General features: G+C 35.4%; 1 protein-coding gene across 1 annotated transcript in view; it reads left to right on the forward strand.

Annotated features, from left to right (window-relative positions):
• TACR3 (tachykinin receptor 3) overlaps positions 1-11,701 on the forward strand; it is a 73,774-nt gene extending 62,073 nt beyond the window's left edge. The window contains exon 5 of the mRNA XM_010953617.3: positions 1,536-11,701. Coding sequence (XP_010951919.1) covers positions 1,536-1,848 — 313 coding nt within the window. The 3' untranslated portion in view covers positions 1,849-11,701. The remainder of the gene's footprint in view (positions 1-1,535) is intronic.
• Positions 11,702-16,017: the final 4,316 nt, after the last annotated feature.

A 16,017-nucleotide genomic window follows, 5' to 3' on the forward strand; every position in this document is an offset into this window, starting at 1 on the left:
AAAATTGAAAAAGTCAGTGAGAGAAGCACAGAGCTAGAGATACTTTTCTAGACTCTCCCTTTTTTAATGAAATATCTCACCTTAACAATTATATCCTCAAAACAATGCTCTTAGAGGTTCTAACTAGATGATTTTTGTCTGTTTTGGGTTTCTTTGCTTGTTTTTTTTTTGTTTTAGGGGGAGAAATTAGGAGGTTTTTTGTTTGTTTGTTTGTTTGCTTTAATGGGCATACTAGGGATTGAACTCAGGACCTCATGCATGCTAAGCATGTAATCTACCACCGAGCTGTACCCTTCCCACAACTAGGCAATTTTTATATAGGCCAAATTCTCCCTCCAAACTCTTCAGAATTTTACTTGCCAAAGAAAAAGAAATAACCTATTATTAAAGGAAGGGAGTTGAAAATGTGCTCAAATCCTCAAAGAAATGAAGACGCTTTGTAGAAATGCACAGGTGGAGAGATGATGGCATATGTGAGTAGACTCTATTAAAGAGGATGTTTTATAAGTAGTCTTCAAAATAGAAGGTGTTATGACAGTAATAGAAGCAAGAGTAAGGGGAAGAATTCCAGTCTTCCTTCCTGCATAACGAGGTCAGTGGGTAAGAGAGGGTGCAGCCTTTAGGGAATGGGTTGTGAGGAAACTGAGGTGGTCAGGGGGAAAGCTACTTTTAAAATGAAGTTGAAAAAAAAGCAGAAATATTTACAGTTAAATTTAAGACTGCAGGAAAAAAAAAAAAAAACACAAAACTGTGGTTTCCAGACTTAAAAAAACACCTTGTTTATAAGGTCAGCACATGGAGGGGTAGGGTTAAATTTCATAGGGTAAATTTGTTTAATAGATCAGTGTGGTTTAGTACAAGCAGAAATGGAACTTCAAGTAAGTAACTACATGACCTAAATCCAAAGCTCTCTTTCCAGTTGGGCTTCTACCATACTATGTCTTAGGTTTGTTAAAAACTACTTAGTTCTTGCTATTTTTCATTAATTGCATAAGCCATATATCAATTCAAGCCACTCCATAAGTAGTACATCTATTTCTAATTAACTTTATTTAATGGTTTACAAAGCCAAGGATTTTGCACTTTCATATATGATTAGATAAAAACCATCTAGATTAGCAATTAATTTTAATATTAAGTGAGACTTTAATTTATAAATGTGTAATTATTTCTGTAAGAAGCTACTTTCATTTTTAAGTGCCTTAACCAGCAAGCCTAATTAAATTACACGTATGCAAATATATAACATTACTGAAGAAATATACACTATTTCTTTGGCATATTGATTACTGATGCTGTGAGCTTACTCTTTGATGACTTGCTTCTCACTGATGCAAAGTTAAGTTTCAATTCAAAGGAGAACTTTGAAGACTAGTACCAATACTGTGGCATAAATTCTAAGAGTTTTGACTAGAAAATTAAATTTAAAAAACTGAGTTCACTTAAGGGCATTAAGGAGAGTTTTTTTGTGGCAGCTGAAGGAAATTTCCACTTGAAAACACGACTTTTTCTCCTCGTGGCCTGCTTCTCCTTAGATTTCGAGCTGGCTTCAAGAGAGCATTTCGCTGGTGTCCTTTCATCAAAGTTTCTAGCTATGATGAGCTGGAGCTCAAGACCACCAGGTTTCACCCGACTCGGCAAAGCAGCCTGTACACTGTGACCAGGATGGAGTCCATGACGGTGGTGTGTGACCCCAGTGAGGTGGACAACGCCAAATCCAGTCGGAAGAAGAGAGTGACTCCAAGAGACCCAAGCTCCCATGGCTGCTCCCGCAGGAATTCCAAATCTGCCTCCACCACTTCAAGTTTCATAAGCTCACCCCACACCTCTGTGGATGAATATTCCTAAATCCATTCCTGAGCTGAAACAGTAGTATGACACCACCACGGTGCCACCACAGGCCCGCATGCCCCTGACTGCTTACTACTCTGTCCTGAATACTCTCTGGAAACAGAAGGGCAATTTCTTGGTAGCTGTTTCAGATGAGAAAGGTAGCATATAAACGTAACAAAGACAGTATTAAGATATTTGCCCCCTCAAAAATAAAGGGGGCTTTAAATTTACTCTTTGAAAACTCTAAATTATTATATGTAACAGAAAAATGTATCTGAAAATTCTTGTAAAGTGTTCCATTTTTCTCACTTAAAAATTGCAGTATACATTTGTGACGCTAAAGTGACACACAATTTTTCCAAAAGATTAAACAAGTTTTAAAAGCTTTAAAATATAATAAAAGTGAATAAAAATGAAGCCTATATAAAATTAAACTTCTTCATCTTCAGCTGTAAAACAGGAAAAAGTTATATGATTAATTTTATCACTAGAATGATGGAAAATTAACCTCCAAAAGTAAGATTTAATAAAAATCTTTCCACAGAAGAACTCATTCTGTGGAATAAAAAATTTTAAAGATCTAAAGATTTTCTCCATGAAATATAACTGAAAAAGAAACCTAAGCAAATTATTAGGCAGCGGTACATGTCATTCTCTTTACTATTTTTTTCTGGGAAAGTGGCTTCAAAAGACAAGAAGTAATCATGTGCTTTTTGACCATTACATATTTTAGGGTGTCAAGCTAAGAAATAGTCAAAGCAAATCCCTATGATCCTCTTTACTTTATTTTTCACAAATACTTTTAATTTTTAAAAAATAGGTAGATTATAAAACACTAAAGATGCTTCCTAAGGAAGAAGGGAAGAATCCCATTTATCTCTGAAACTAGCTACCAATTTTTAGGCAAGAATTAAAGACAGTAATTCAGTTATGATGGCAGACAAGAGCATCTACTAGTTCTAAAGAAAAAAGTTTTTTTCCTCCATAACTCAAGGAAAAAGTTTAAGGTGAATATCAACTTAACGACAGTACAGTGCCCTTAGTCTGTCCTCTTTCCCCACTGAAAAAAAGTGTAAGGACCAGGGAAAAGTATCAGAAAATATGTTCATATGCAAATCCTTAAAAAGTCTATGTACTACTTATATATACTAGTATGACATACAGGTAAATCAAGTAAGATGTAGAAAGTTGAATCGACTGTTAGAATAGGAAGCAGGGCAATATTTGGATACATGACAACTAATGCCAGGCAAACCAGAGTACAACACACACCTTTCCACAGAGAGAGCGTTCCTCTTGTCTGCTTAGATAATTTAGAAGTTCCCCTAGAAAGAAATGAGCTAATGGTCCTAAAGAAGCATCTGTTTTATTACAAGAAAAAAATATACTAACACATTTCTGAGAGCCATGACAAAACAAGGTACACCATTAAGCGTTGAATTTATCTTCCAGATTTCAGTGCTTGTAAATCATCTTTTCTTCTTGAATTAGAGATACCATCAGTCCTGCTCTTCTTGTGCAGGAAGCCTTCTGAGAATGTAGATGTGCAGCACAAACTTCTCCTTTAAAATATTCAGTTAGATTTTTAAAGCTATCCAGGTAAAATAATGATCTCTAACACTACTGGAGTGTTATGCCTCCACCAATATAGAACTCACTAGTTTTTTAAGAACAAGATAAAAGCAATTATTTCAAGAGAATATCGTGGCCTATTGATGCCACAATGTTAAGTTTTCCAATCCTCCCCACTATCTTGGACCCAAAGCCAGAAATATCTAAAACATTAAAAGTCTAAACAACCCCTATCATATATGTGTAAGTTGAATTTCTTCTGATTATACCAATAAATAGACACACATAAACACAGACACATACAAGTGCGTAGACACATAGAGTTTACTGTATGTAAGCATTTCAAAGATTTAAATTTAAAGCCGAATGCTGAAATAGTAAGTGGTCATTACTGAGTTGCTACAAACAGCTCAGTAAAGTCACTGCGCCTTGCATGCGTGCTTTAGACAAGCAAATGTGTTCTCACTTGGTACCGAATCATGCATATAATGATTTTAAGTGTTCATTCCAAAAAACGGAAATGCTTATCATACAATGTGAAAGTCAAGAAAAAGCCTAATATTTTAAAGCAAACATGTCTTTTTCTTAGCTTATCAATAACTGTGAGACTAGCACCAATGAATGTTTTAGGTACATGGGGCTGTATTCAGCTGTAGAATAGGAGTGTGAGTTTGGCCCTCAAATTCAGTGCAGTCAGCCATCACCAAAATACACTAATACATTTGAAAAACATAACTCCTGGCCTCCACACATGCTAGGGAAATTCAGTATGATTTACTAGAACTTCTAAGGAAAAATATCGCTCCAATCATCTGCTTTGTTTGTTTGTTTTTGTTTTTGTTTTTGATGTTGCTGTGCTCACTAAGTATCATTCTTCCCGCATGACAGAAATACCCGAGGTCCAATCTCTTTTAATACTTTTCTAGGGAAAATTGACATTATTTCCTCAGTACTCATGACTCATAAACCAAGATCTTATAAAGCAGACTATTTTAAGTTCAAAAATTTGAAAAGAAATAATAATAGAATAAATGAGTACAAAATGAAAGAATGAAAGAGTTAAGATTTTAGTCCTTTCATCTGAATTTTGACAGTATGAATTGTAGAATAACACACATGGAAATAAGCTTTCGTAGGAGTCATTTTAAATAAAGCTATGCCTGTGTTTTCATATTTTCAGAGTTCAGAAAGATTTGCCTCAAAAATTCGCTCTATCCACTGATGTTCAAGTTCACTGTGAATCTTTTCAGTGTTTGCAGGCAAACACTCATTAGAAATGCCAGGCAGATGGTCAAAACATCCTAAGATATTTTGGACTTGGATCAGCAGCAGAAAAACACAAACTATTCTGAGAGAACTCTGAATGACTCAAAAAAATCTTTCTTAAAAGGCAAAAATAAAAAAAAATCACAAACATTGAATTTTCAATATTTTGCATCTAAACAAAGTGTTTTTGAAATTACTTGCATGGGAAAAAATTAAAGCAAATGTGATTACTATGGAATCCAATCTAATATCTTTTCTTTTTTTAGCAAGTTCAGTATGCTGCTGCATTATTTCATCTCCCAACTTCATGATGATGACATTTCTGACCCATCAGACAAATTCATATTCTTTTCCAGATCCTGCCAATCTCTTAAAAACAGAGATCTGATCAACTTCAAAGTGAACTCCACTCTTACAAAGCACCCAGGAGAATGTCAAGCAGCTCAGTATCAAACCTCAGAAGCACAAAATAAATGTTGAAAAATCAATGTTGGCCAGCTCAGAATTTGAATTTGATTTTTGTTAATGCAGAATTTCATCAGAAAACTTCTGATTAGTATCTGGTAAATTACCCCATCAAATACAAAGGCAGAAGAATTACAACAATTTCTTAACACTTTTACCAGTAACAATTTGAGTTCCCACTTATTGTTGATAGTATGCCAAAAGTTAAGAAAATTCAAGAATGACACTCACCAGGTTGTAATAATTTCCCTTAGCGCCAAGCAGAAATGGAGAATGACATCTAATAGTTGTGAACAAAGTCAGTAATTGTGTTGTAAAATAGCTTGGCAAAAATCCTGTGTACATAAAAAATAAATGTATATAAAGTTGTAGTTAGTGGATAAAGTATTTTTAAGTTGTGGTAATTATAGAGTAAGTTTAATACATTCATTATCCTTTATATATGTGGTAATACATAACAGATTTGATTTCTCTTCTTTTCCCTGTAAGAACATTAAAAATAATATTAAAAATAAAAGCAGCCCTAATATTTTCCTACTGGTTAACATATCATATGTTTTGGAAGGTCGTATCTTATCTAAACACACTCACCTAACCATCCTTCAAAACTATATTGTGCTTCCTCCCTTATTTTTCCTTATAAAAATGTCTAGTTTTCCTAAAATACCTTGATTCAGAAAAAGCATCTATGGGGAGCAAAGGTATCAAAATGAAGAGAAATATTCTGAGTAGAAAGCAGGAACAGATGAACTGGGACGTAGACTCAGAAGTACACGTAGTTGAGTATGGAGCATAGCATTTCAGAGCCATGGCATCAGAGCTTTAACAATCGACAGACAAGTTTAAATCTAAGCCCCACCATCTGGTAGCTGCAGGACCTGGGGCAAGTGATTCTCTGCTCTGAGCCTCATTTAACTCATCAGCAAAAAAGAGAAAATTTCTTCAAAGTGCTAATGTGAGGATTGAATGAGCTGGTGCATGAATAAGGCAGAGTCAAACATTAAATAAATATTCAAAAACATCACCTTATTATTGTGTGACTGGAGGGATTAAAGAAACCCTTGTTGCCTGTATTATCCTGTTCCCATCCAAAGCTCTCTGATGGGCATAACTAGCCTTATAGCCTCCTATCCCATATCCCTGGGCTGTTTTCAGAGTCTGCACAAGCTCTCATGGATTTTATGCGTGTTCTGGAAATGTGCCATTTGTCCCTGGGCCCTGGGTAGGGAAAATTGTAAAGGGGCTTAGAAATGGCCAATTAATAGAAGGAGTGGCTTCAGACATGTTCAACTAAACTCATTTCTTAGGAAAGATGCAGCCATTTTAGGTTGAAGAATAAAAATGTTCAACTTCAGAAGATAATAGATGAGGGAGAAAAAGCAGAAATGTTTCTTTTCAGGTTTCCTTGGCAGCATCACTGACTGCTCTCTCACCGCCTCCTCCCCTGTGCTCTGAGGAAGAATACCCAGGACAATTCCATGTTAGGAGGCAGCAATGACCCACACCACCTCTCCATTTCCTCCAGCTGCAAGGACATCTTCTCTGATTCAGCCCCTTAACCCCACTTAGATACAAGCATACCCTACCCTGTCCCACCAACTCATCATGAAGGGGGAAAGAGAGAAGGAAGTGAGATATCGTCAACAGCCCACTACACATTCAAAGCATCCGGAAATCCTCTAAGTTCTTAAAAGATATCCAGTGTTCCACTGATTCACACTATAGCAATGGCTACAAACCTGGTCCAAGCTACCTTCATCTGCCTAGATTATAGCAATAGCCTCCATCTCACACCCTCCTTAAAGCTGATTCTCAATAAAGCAACTAGAATGATTCTTTTAAAACTGCATCGCATCATCTCACTCTTTTGCTTAAAACCTCATGGCTTCCCATATCACTCAGAATAAAAGCCAAAATTCTTACAATGCCCTAGAAGCACCTTCATGATGTGGCCCTTATTACTTTCTTCTGTTTTTCTGTCCCACACGCACTAGGATCCAATGTATTAACTTCTTTCCTAGCATGTGCCAAGTGTGCCACAACCTCAGGACTTTGGAACTGGCTATTCCTTTTGTCTAGAATGTTGTCTACCAAGATAACTGCATGAGAAACCCCATCATTTTCTTCAAATCTTTGCCCAGTGCTGATTACCTCATTTAAAACAGCAAATCCTCAACCCCACCCCAAACTATTCTTTGCAATTCTCCATCCTGCTCTTTATTTCGTCATAGCATTTATTATTTTCCACAATATCATATAATTTACTCAAACATTATATTTATTATCTACTCCCCTGAATTGATAAACAAGCTCTATTAGGAAATAAATGAATGAATAAATAAGTTTTATTAAATAAATGAATGAATAAATAAAGAAAGAATAAGTAAGTTTTGGTGCAAGGTATAGTGGAGTATATCAGATAACATATTCCACTGTCTCTCACCACCAAGCCCCCTTGTATACTGTTTGCTGTGACATCAGAGCAAGGACTTTGTAAAATACACTCCCCAGACTTCCTTGTAGCCTGACCTTCTGTTAGGTTCTGTAATGGGAGCCATGAGAAGGAAATCAGAATGTAGAAGAGAAATTCTGGCCAGTGATATTCCAGCAGCAGCAAACAGTTGACACCTACCTCTACTTTTTTCTAACACTCCCAGCATGAGCTTTCCATGTACCCTTCAAGACAGCAGTAGCAACTGTGCTGTGCCCCTTAAACAACCAGATACCAACCACATCACATTCCCTCACCTGAAGACTTACGACATCTTCACAGAGTCCCAAACACCAGCCCACTGAGGTCCCTCTTCTGAGTTCTGAGTCTAGTAATATTTCCTCTTTCTTTTTTACATACCAGGATTCCTTAGCAAGTATGAATTTCTGCATTACATAAACATCTGCTTTTTTGCACTTTTAGACTTCTAACATGTGTGGAATCAAAATCTCTGCTTGAAATATTTCATGTGATTTACCTTTCCCTTACTGGACCTCTTAACTGATACAGTACTTGATACCAGGAGTGGTCACAGAGGATTCTGGTTTAGTTTAACTATGTATTTGATCTTGAATACCATCTGAACCCCCAATCAATGGAAAATTGGGCATTAATAATCAATGGCATGCAGTGCCATCATGATCAGTTAAATTATTGCCTATGTTTACATAGGATGAAAGACCTACTGAAAGCAAGACTTTGAAAAACTGAATAGCAATTACACTTATTCATTGTGGAATTTTAATTACAATGACTGAGCAGGGGAGGTAGTAGTATTTCTAATAATACCTACACTAGAAAACTTACAGAATGAAAAGGATGAGCTTAGGGCTTTAAACTTTTACCACAAGTAATTATTGGAAGACCACCAGAATTATAAGAGGGCCCTAAAATAACCTCTTCTTTCAGGCAACCACAGAGCAGATATGACTAAAAATTACTTCTAAAATTTAACTGTGTGAGTTGCAGAATTACAACATAGGCTGCATTCATAGTTCATTGACTAAAGAGGAAGACAGTTTCCCCTGAGGAAGAACTTTGTAACACTAGCACAAGTATACAGTGTAAGTATTCCTCCAAGCCTTTCCCCAAAGGACCTGTGGCCTTTCACTAAAAAGAATGTGCACTATCAAAAGAGAAAATTCCAAATATTCTGAGAATTACAATACTGAATGAGTAATGATGATTATAATAGGAAGAATATAGATAAAATCAATAAAGAGGTAAAAATTATGAACCAAATAGACATTCAAAAGTTAAAAAGTAAAATAAATGAAATTAAAAACTAAATTGAAGCTTGTAGACAAAGAATTAGTGAACTTAATGAGAGAGCAATAGAGATTGAGCAAGCTAAAGAACATAAAATGAAGGAAAACAAAGGCTTAGAAAAAAGTGAGTTAACATGAAGCACACCTACATACACATAATGGGAATACTGGAAGGAAAGAAGAGAAATAAATAGGTTCAAAAAATTTTCGTGAAGAAATATGTTTTAAAACTTCCCAGACTTACTGAAAAACAAATTAATTAGAGAACAAGTAATATAAACAAAGAAAATCTATATCCAGACACCTCAAAGTGAAAATACTGAAAGGCAAAGATAAAGAGAAAAAAATTGAAAACAACAAGCAATGACTCAATATGGAAAAATGTCATATATAATAAACAAAATAGACTTTATGTCAAAAATTGTTACACGAGAAAAAGAAGGTTTTTATATATTGACAAAAGGCTCAACTCTTCAAGAAGATTTAACAATTATAAACATATAAGCACCCAACAACAGGTCCCAAAGATATATGAACTAAAAATTGACAGAAATGAAGGGAGAAATGAAGCTCTACAGTAATAGCTGGAGACTTCAATACCCCACTTTCAATAATAGAATATTTAGACAGATAATAAAGAAATATAGAACTTGAAAAATACTATAAACCAACTAGACCTAACATACATGTACAGAAACTTCACACAACAGCAGCAGAACATATATTCTTCTCAAGTTTACATAAAATATTCTCCAGGAAAGGTCATATGTTATACCACAAAATAAGTCTCAAAATTTTAAAGGATTGAAATCACACAAAATATCTTCTCCAATCATAATGGAATGAAACTAGAAATCAATAGCAAAAGGAAAGCTGTACAATTCACAAATACGTGAAAATTAAACAATACATTTTTAAATAATCAAAAGATTAAGAAGAAATTACAAGAAAATTAGAAAATTCTTCAGATGAATGAAAACAAAAACAAATTTCCAAACTTATGGGCTATAGTGAAGTAGTGTTCAAAGGGAAATTTATAGCTGTAAACACCTACATTAAAAAAGAAGAAATATTTCGAATGAATTACACAACTTTACACATTGAGGAACTAGAAAAATAAGAGTAAACTAAATCCAAAACTACTAAGAGGAAAAAAATGATAAAGATTAGAGTGGAGATAAATGAAATGAAGAATAGAGAAACAACAAAGAGAATCAACAAAACCAAAAATTCATTCTTTGAAATAATCAATAAATTTGACAAACTTTTATCCAGACTGTTAAGGGAAAAAAAGAGAGAAGATGCAAATAAGATTAGAATGCAAGTGAGAACACTGCTACTAACCTTACAGAAATAAAATGGATTATAACAGAATACTATCAACAATTGCACACCAACAAATTTGATACTCTAGTTAAAATGAAAAATTCCTAGAAATACACAAATTACATAAATATTTAAAAATAAATAGGAAATCTCAAAATACCTGTAACAAGAAAAATGGTTAATTGTGTCCTTGAGTTTGATACAGTTTAAAAAATTCAAGTTCTCAGTGATGCAGGAGCATGTCTGAAACCACATCTACAAATGGCCAGCCAGCTCCATTTCTAAGCTTGAATCATTTGAATGCTTTACTCCATTTTTATTTTTATTTTTTTAAATGCATTATTTTCTTTAATGGTTAAAGCAGATGTACAATGCATGTTTAACTAGAACATGGAGGGGTTCATTGGAACCTCCAATCTTTAGACAGTGGGTCAGAATCACAGGTGACATTCTGGGCTTGTGAGTGGCACCTGAAGTGTATGTGGGGGTGGTTGGGTGGGCAAAGGGGGATCAGTCTTGTACGACTGAGCCCTTTACCTGTGGAATCTGATGCTATCTTTGGGTAGACGGCATCAGAATTGAATTAAGTTGAATTTTCAGACACCCTGCTGGTGTCTGAGAATTGTTTGGTATTGTGTGGAAAATATTGCCCCAACTCGACCCCACATACACACGTTGGAAATGGGTCCAGGAACCCAAAAGACTCTGAAATTAAACATAAGACTTTCCTTCAGAAAATCTTGGTCCATAGGTAGAATATACCTTAGGGTCAGAATCATGTTGAAATATAATTCCAATCATATGACAAAGAATAATCCACTGATTCAGAGTATTTAGTTGCAAGAAATTCAGATAACCTTAGTCAAAACAAATTTTATTATATTAAGTAACTCAAAAACTCTCTTCTGAGAGCTGGAAGAATAAGCCTGGGGCCATGTAGCCACTGGCAATATAGAAAACAGCATCCCAGAACCATTAAAGCAGCCACATAGCCACCAGAACTGCGGGGCACAATCACTGTTACTTGCAAAACTTTCAGCACCAAAACCAGGCACCTTGTGCTGCCACTAGTACTACTGCTGCTTCAGCCTCTGGAAACTGGATGTTGGTGCCACCGTGGCACCGCCCTCACTGGAATGGGTTCTCTTGCATCTATGCTGCTTTGCTTCAATAGCTTTCAATCCAAAGCCTAGGGTGGCTGCATCAGATTGGTGTAGCCTAAGCTATGTGCTTGCCCTTAGCTCCAAAGCCACCAGAAAATGAGTACTGGATTTTGTGCTACTAAAATAGAGGCAGGTTCTGCTTCATAAGGTGGATACTCCCCAAACATAGATAGGTGTTCAATAAGAATAGCACATATCTGTTATAACTGCCTTGAGTGAAAAAAAAATCTAAATGTTATGTAGATGATTACTAGAAGCACAAAGTACAATTTTCCTTTTATTTCTCTGTGTTAACCATATTTTCCTTAACAACCATGTACCGCATAAGTAATAAAATGTTTTTAAATATTATTCTGAGGAAAAGAGTGAAACTTCTATTTTAAATGAATTCACAGGAAATGTCTCCATTTTCTCAAGGTTAGTTGTTACCATGCCTTGCAATCGCTTTTGAAAAACAATCGCTACAGGTTTTTAAAGGTTACAATATTTGGCTGTTGATAGATAGATGATATCACAATTAGGGGAAATTAACATAGTTACTTTCTAGATATAATGCCACATTCATAAAGGCAGTGCATAAATTACAAAGGAACTCCTGTGACTCTGACATGCCAAACAAGCAGTGATGAATGGCCCAGTCTCCCACTCAAGAATTTGAACCACTGCCTGGTCTGAGACTTCAGAGGACAAGTTGAAGATCTCTTTTAATTAACTTGATATTTTATTACCAATGAAATGTTCTTTTCAGTTTATAGCAAGATGCCCACAGTTCATTTTAAAATGTATTGGAAAGGATGTTGAAGAGAATTCTACTGTATAAATCAAAAGGCATCAGAATATTGTTCTACGTTCTAAATCAGAAATGCCATCTGTACCAGGGGTCTCAAATGTGGAGTTCCCTTTTCCTCCAACCTCCAAATATGCTAAGAGTGGATTTCTGTAGACAGTCCTAGTTAGCCTGAGAGGATAAACACATTTTAAATGAATTCAACCCTTGAGTATATGTTTAGGCACCAGACTAAGGAAAGCACTAAAACATGTAAAGCCTCAGCTTTGTGTTCCTAAAAGGCAGACCCCAAAAGCACATGACCCTGTATTTAGCAGAGCACCATTAAGTCTTGGATGCACAAGTGTAGTGGGTAGAAACAATCTGCAAGATGCACGGATGAATGAATTGATCTCAAAATACGCACTGATGATAGCAACAAATTCTGAGCACCTAAGAAGCCACTGAGAACCTGAATTAGGCAAGTTGAAACCAAGTGCAACAGACTTCATGGGGGTCCAGTGGGTCCTAGGATCAGAGAAACAGTATGAGGGTTTTAAGCAAGAGAAAACGACTCAAAAAGGTTGAGTATCAGGGAAAGAATCCAGGCATCTCAAAGACAGTTTTTCATACTTAAAAATACTTTATGTATTCAAAGAATTGACACTAAAATGCAAATCTTGAAAAATATAGGTAATTATTGAAGAATGGAGGGATCTATCTGAAATTAAACTTTTTCTGCATACACAATAAAGGCATGAGAAGAGGGGCATAAATTCCCCCAGCCAACGCTCCTTATCCTTTCATTTCAAGGTTTTGCAAAAACAGTCAGAATAACACTGTTTCTCTGCTTAGGAACAGTCATCCAGGCTAACGTGACCCAAAAACTTGTGAAATTTATCTCCCTACTCACCATAGCAGACTTGCTGCTACACAGGAATTCCATCTCATCCTACTTCATCCTGTCATGTTGCATCTCATCCAGCCATCTATCCCATATCACCTCTGCGCAAGTCACTGCTCTGCTTTTATTCCTACCTTTATTATCCCAAGGTGGGGTCTGCACTACTAATAGTGGGAATGGCAAAGAGTAGTGGTCTGCAAACTCAAAAGCTCTAGAAAGAACATGAGGGACAAATGACTTAGTCCTCCAAAATTTAAGGAACAAAGTGATAGTATGGAAACATAAGTCTGTTATGAATTTGCTAAAGTTGGAAGCTTAACTACCTCAATTAGAGAATGAATAATAGTTTTAAAAATCAGGTTTACTATTCATTTAAAGAAAAAAACTGAAAATAGTCCTCATAAAATATATAGTCAATTCAAAGTCACCAAAAAACAAAAGTTAAATAATGTATTTCTTTTACAAATTTGACTTTTAAATACTAAACACATATTGGTATTTGCTTAAGTAATGATCAATTAAATGTATAATACCAAAAGTATAATATCTTAAACAGTTTATTTTTCACACAAAGTATGAAGACAGAATTCGTGCTTTAGAAGATGTGGTTCTCCTCCAAGCTCTGAGTCAATAAACAGCTCTTTACTTCTGTGGCATTGGTACCTTCAAAACTCAGCTTCCAAGTGAGTGTGTTATCTTGAATCAAGGAAGATATGAAGGAAACAAGTTTGGGTATGTCTGATTCCTAATTATATTCCACAGACAAGAGCTAGACCTAAATGCAAAGGAGCCAGAGAAATAGACCTTGGTTAAGTAGCTACCACTCAGCAATAACTGCACTATGGGAGGACAGCATAACCCTTTAGTGGAAGTCTAGCCCCTACCACAGATGACCCATCTCACCACCAAATATCTATGTGCACCATTTGTGTTGAACACAGAATATACCCCTCCCCACACACACCACTGTACACATCACAAAATGGCATGCAGTTACTGCATCCAGCTCAAAGAACAGGACATCCAGGTAGTGCGCAGCCCTCTCCATCTGACCTGGATGGGGTTACTCTTGGGTTACTCTTGGTACTGTAATCTACAATCTAAAATGACAAGCCATCTGTCCTATCCTCCATCTAATGTATAATGATGGAGAAGGGACAGAATAATCATAATTACAAACAAATTCAGAAAAAGGAAGAATGGGACACACAGAGCAGGCATTGGTTTTTAGTAATGATAAAATCCTAGAGGAAAAGTATTGTGTGTACCTGGCAGTGGAGTATGTCAGTATCTGATTTTAATGAACATCATATCTGAAAACACATGCATCACAAACATATGTATAGAATCAAATGAACTATAGATGTTAAAATACAAAATCAGAAAAAAATACTCCTTATGAGTACAAGCATACAAAATAATTAATAATTACATTTATTTTTCACCAATTATGCAGAAGTTTTCCTTTAATATTCTGGTCTGCAATTCAATCATTTATGCTTACATACTGAAAGGTACTGTACTTTCTTAGGTTATTAACAAATATTTTAATATTTCCTGTAAACATTGAAGAATAAAACTTCTATTATAGAAGATTAAAATATTTCAGAAAATTTTATTTTTAGATTTTGTAAGTATGCATATAAGAAAGATTGTATAGAAAGTAGCCTTCTTTGTCTTTGGGTTATGGGAAACCTTCTTTCAGTCTTGGGGCTCCAAATTCATAGTGAACCAAAATCAAGCAACCGCTTTGAAAGTTCTTTTGACCCCGAGTATGAAAACTAAAGTACACATGCTAGCTGTTCTCTCCAGGCTGCAAAATCTATCACCCCATCTCAAGTTTAAAGAGATGGCTGCTTCTTCTCCATGGCTTAACTTCTCTTAGATTTCACCTCCTGACTTTTCTCAGGAATCAAAGGAACTTCTGCAAATCTGAATCAGCCATTTCCCTTTTATGCCCATCAGAGTCCACGGAGATCGTGGTCAAGTATAAAATGTGGTCCATGTATCTCATATGATAACAGAAGAGCAGAATATTAAGGATAGCCCTGTATGGATAAAAGTGAAAGCAACTAAAAAATACCTAATCATCATATACTTGCTTTGCTAATACTCTTCAGTGATCACATGAAATTTCATTGTTCAAAATGGGGTTGAGACAACTGTAATGTTTTGATTTATTATTATGATCATCCTCAGAAAATGTGAGTGTGCATATGACTGTTAGGGCATAGAACATTCACAATAGTCCATAATTTTATTCCAAGGACATAAGATTTCCCTTCCATGTAGACGTAGAGATTGCTTAACTTATTCCTCTTATTTTGTCTGTTTTCAACAGAAAACATTTGCGTGAAGGCAAGAGGAAACTATGTCCAATTTAGTAAGAAATTTTTTAAAGTTAATGCTTTCAGCAAATAAAATTCATCATCATCTTCAATCAGCCTCATGCTCTTTATTACCTATAGATAGCACTTAGTCTATATTTTTAAGTCACATATAGTACATTAATTTTTACACAAACTTATGGGGTATTATCCCTAAATGTATTTATTAATAAGTTAATTAAATTAATTTAATAAAGAAATTAGGACACAGATATTTCAAGCATCTTGCCCAAATTACACAGCTTGCTACTGGCGAAAGTAAGGTTTGAACTCAGGAGGTCTGACTCCAGAAGTTACCTATGCCTTTGACTAGTAGATTGTGAGATCCAGCCACATGAACTTGGTGAAGTAAAGGCTATAGAGGTCTGTCTCTGACTCTGATAATAACCTTAGGAAACAAACAATCCTGACACATTCTGATATTTTAATCTTTAAAATGTGGATAGTATACATTTCATTTGGTGGTTCTGAAGAGGATGAACTACTACCTCCAAACATTTCAAAACATGCAGTATTTCAGAGAAGTTCCTGACCAGTTAGGTGCTAAGATGTTTTATGAGGTCTAGTTATCCTGAT

The sequence above is a fragment of the Camelus bactrianus genome, chromosome 2 (assembly GCF_048773025.1).
Source record: "Camelus bactrianus isolate YW-2024 breed Bactrian camel chromosome 2, ASM4877302v1, whole genome shotgun sequence".
NCBI lineage: Eukaryota > Metazoa > Chordata > Mammalia > Artiodactyla > Camelidae > Camelus > Camelus bactrianus.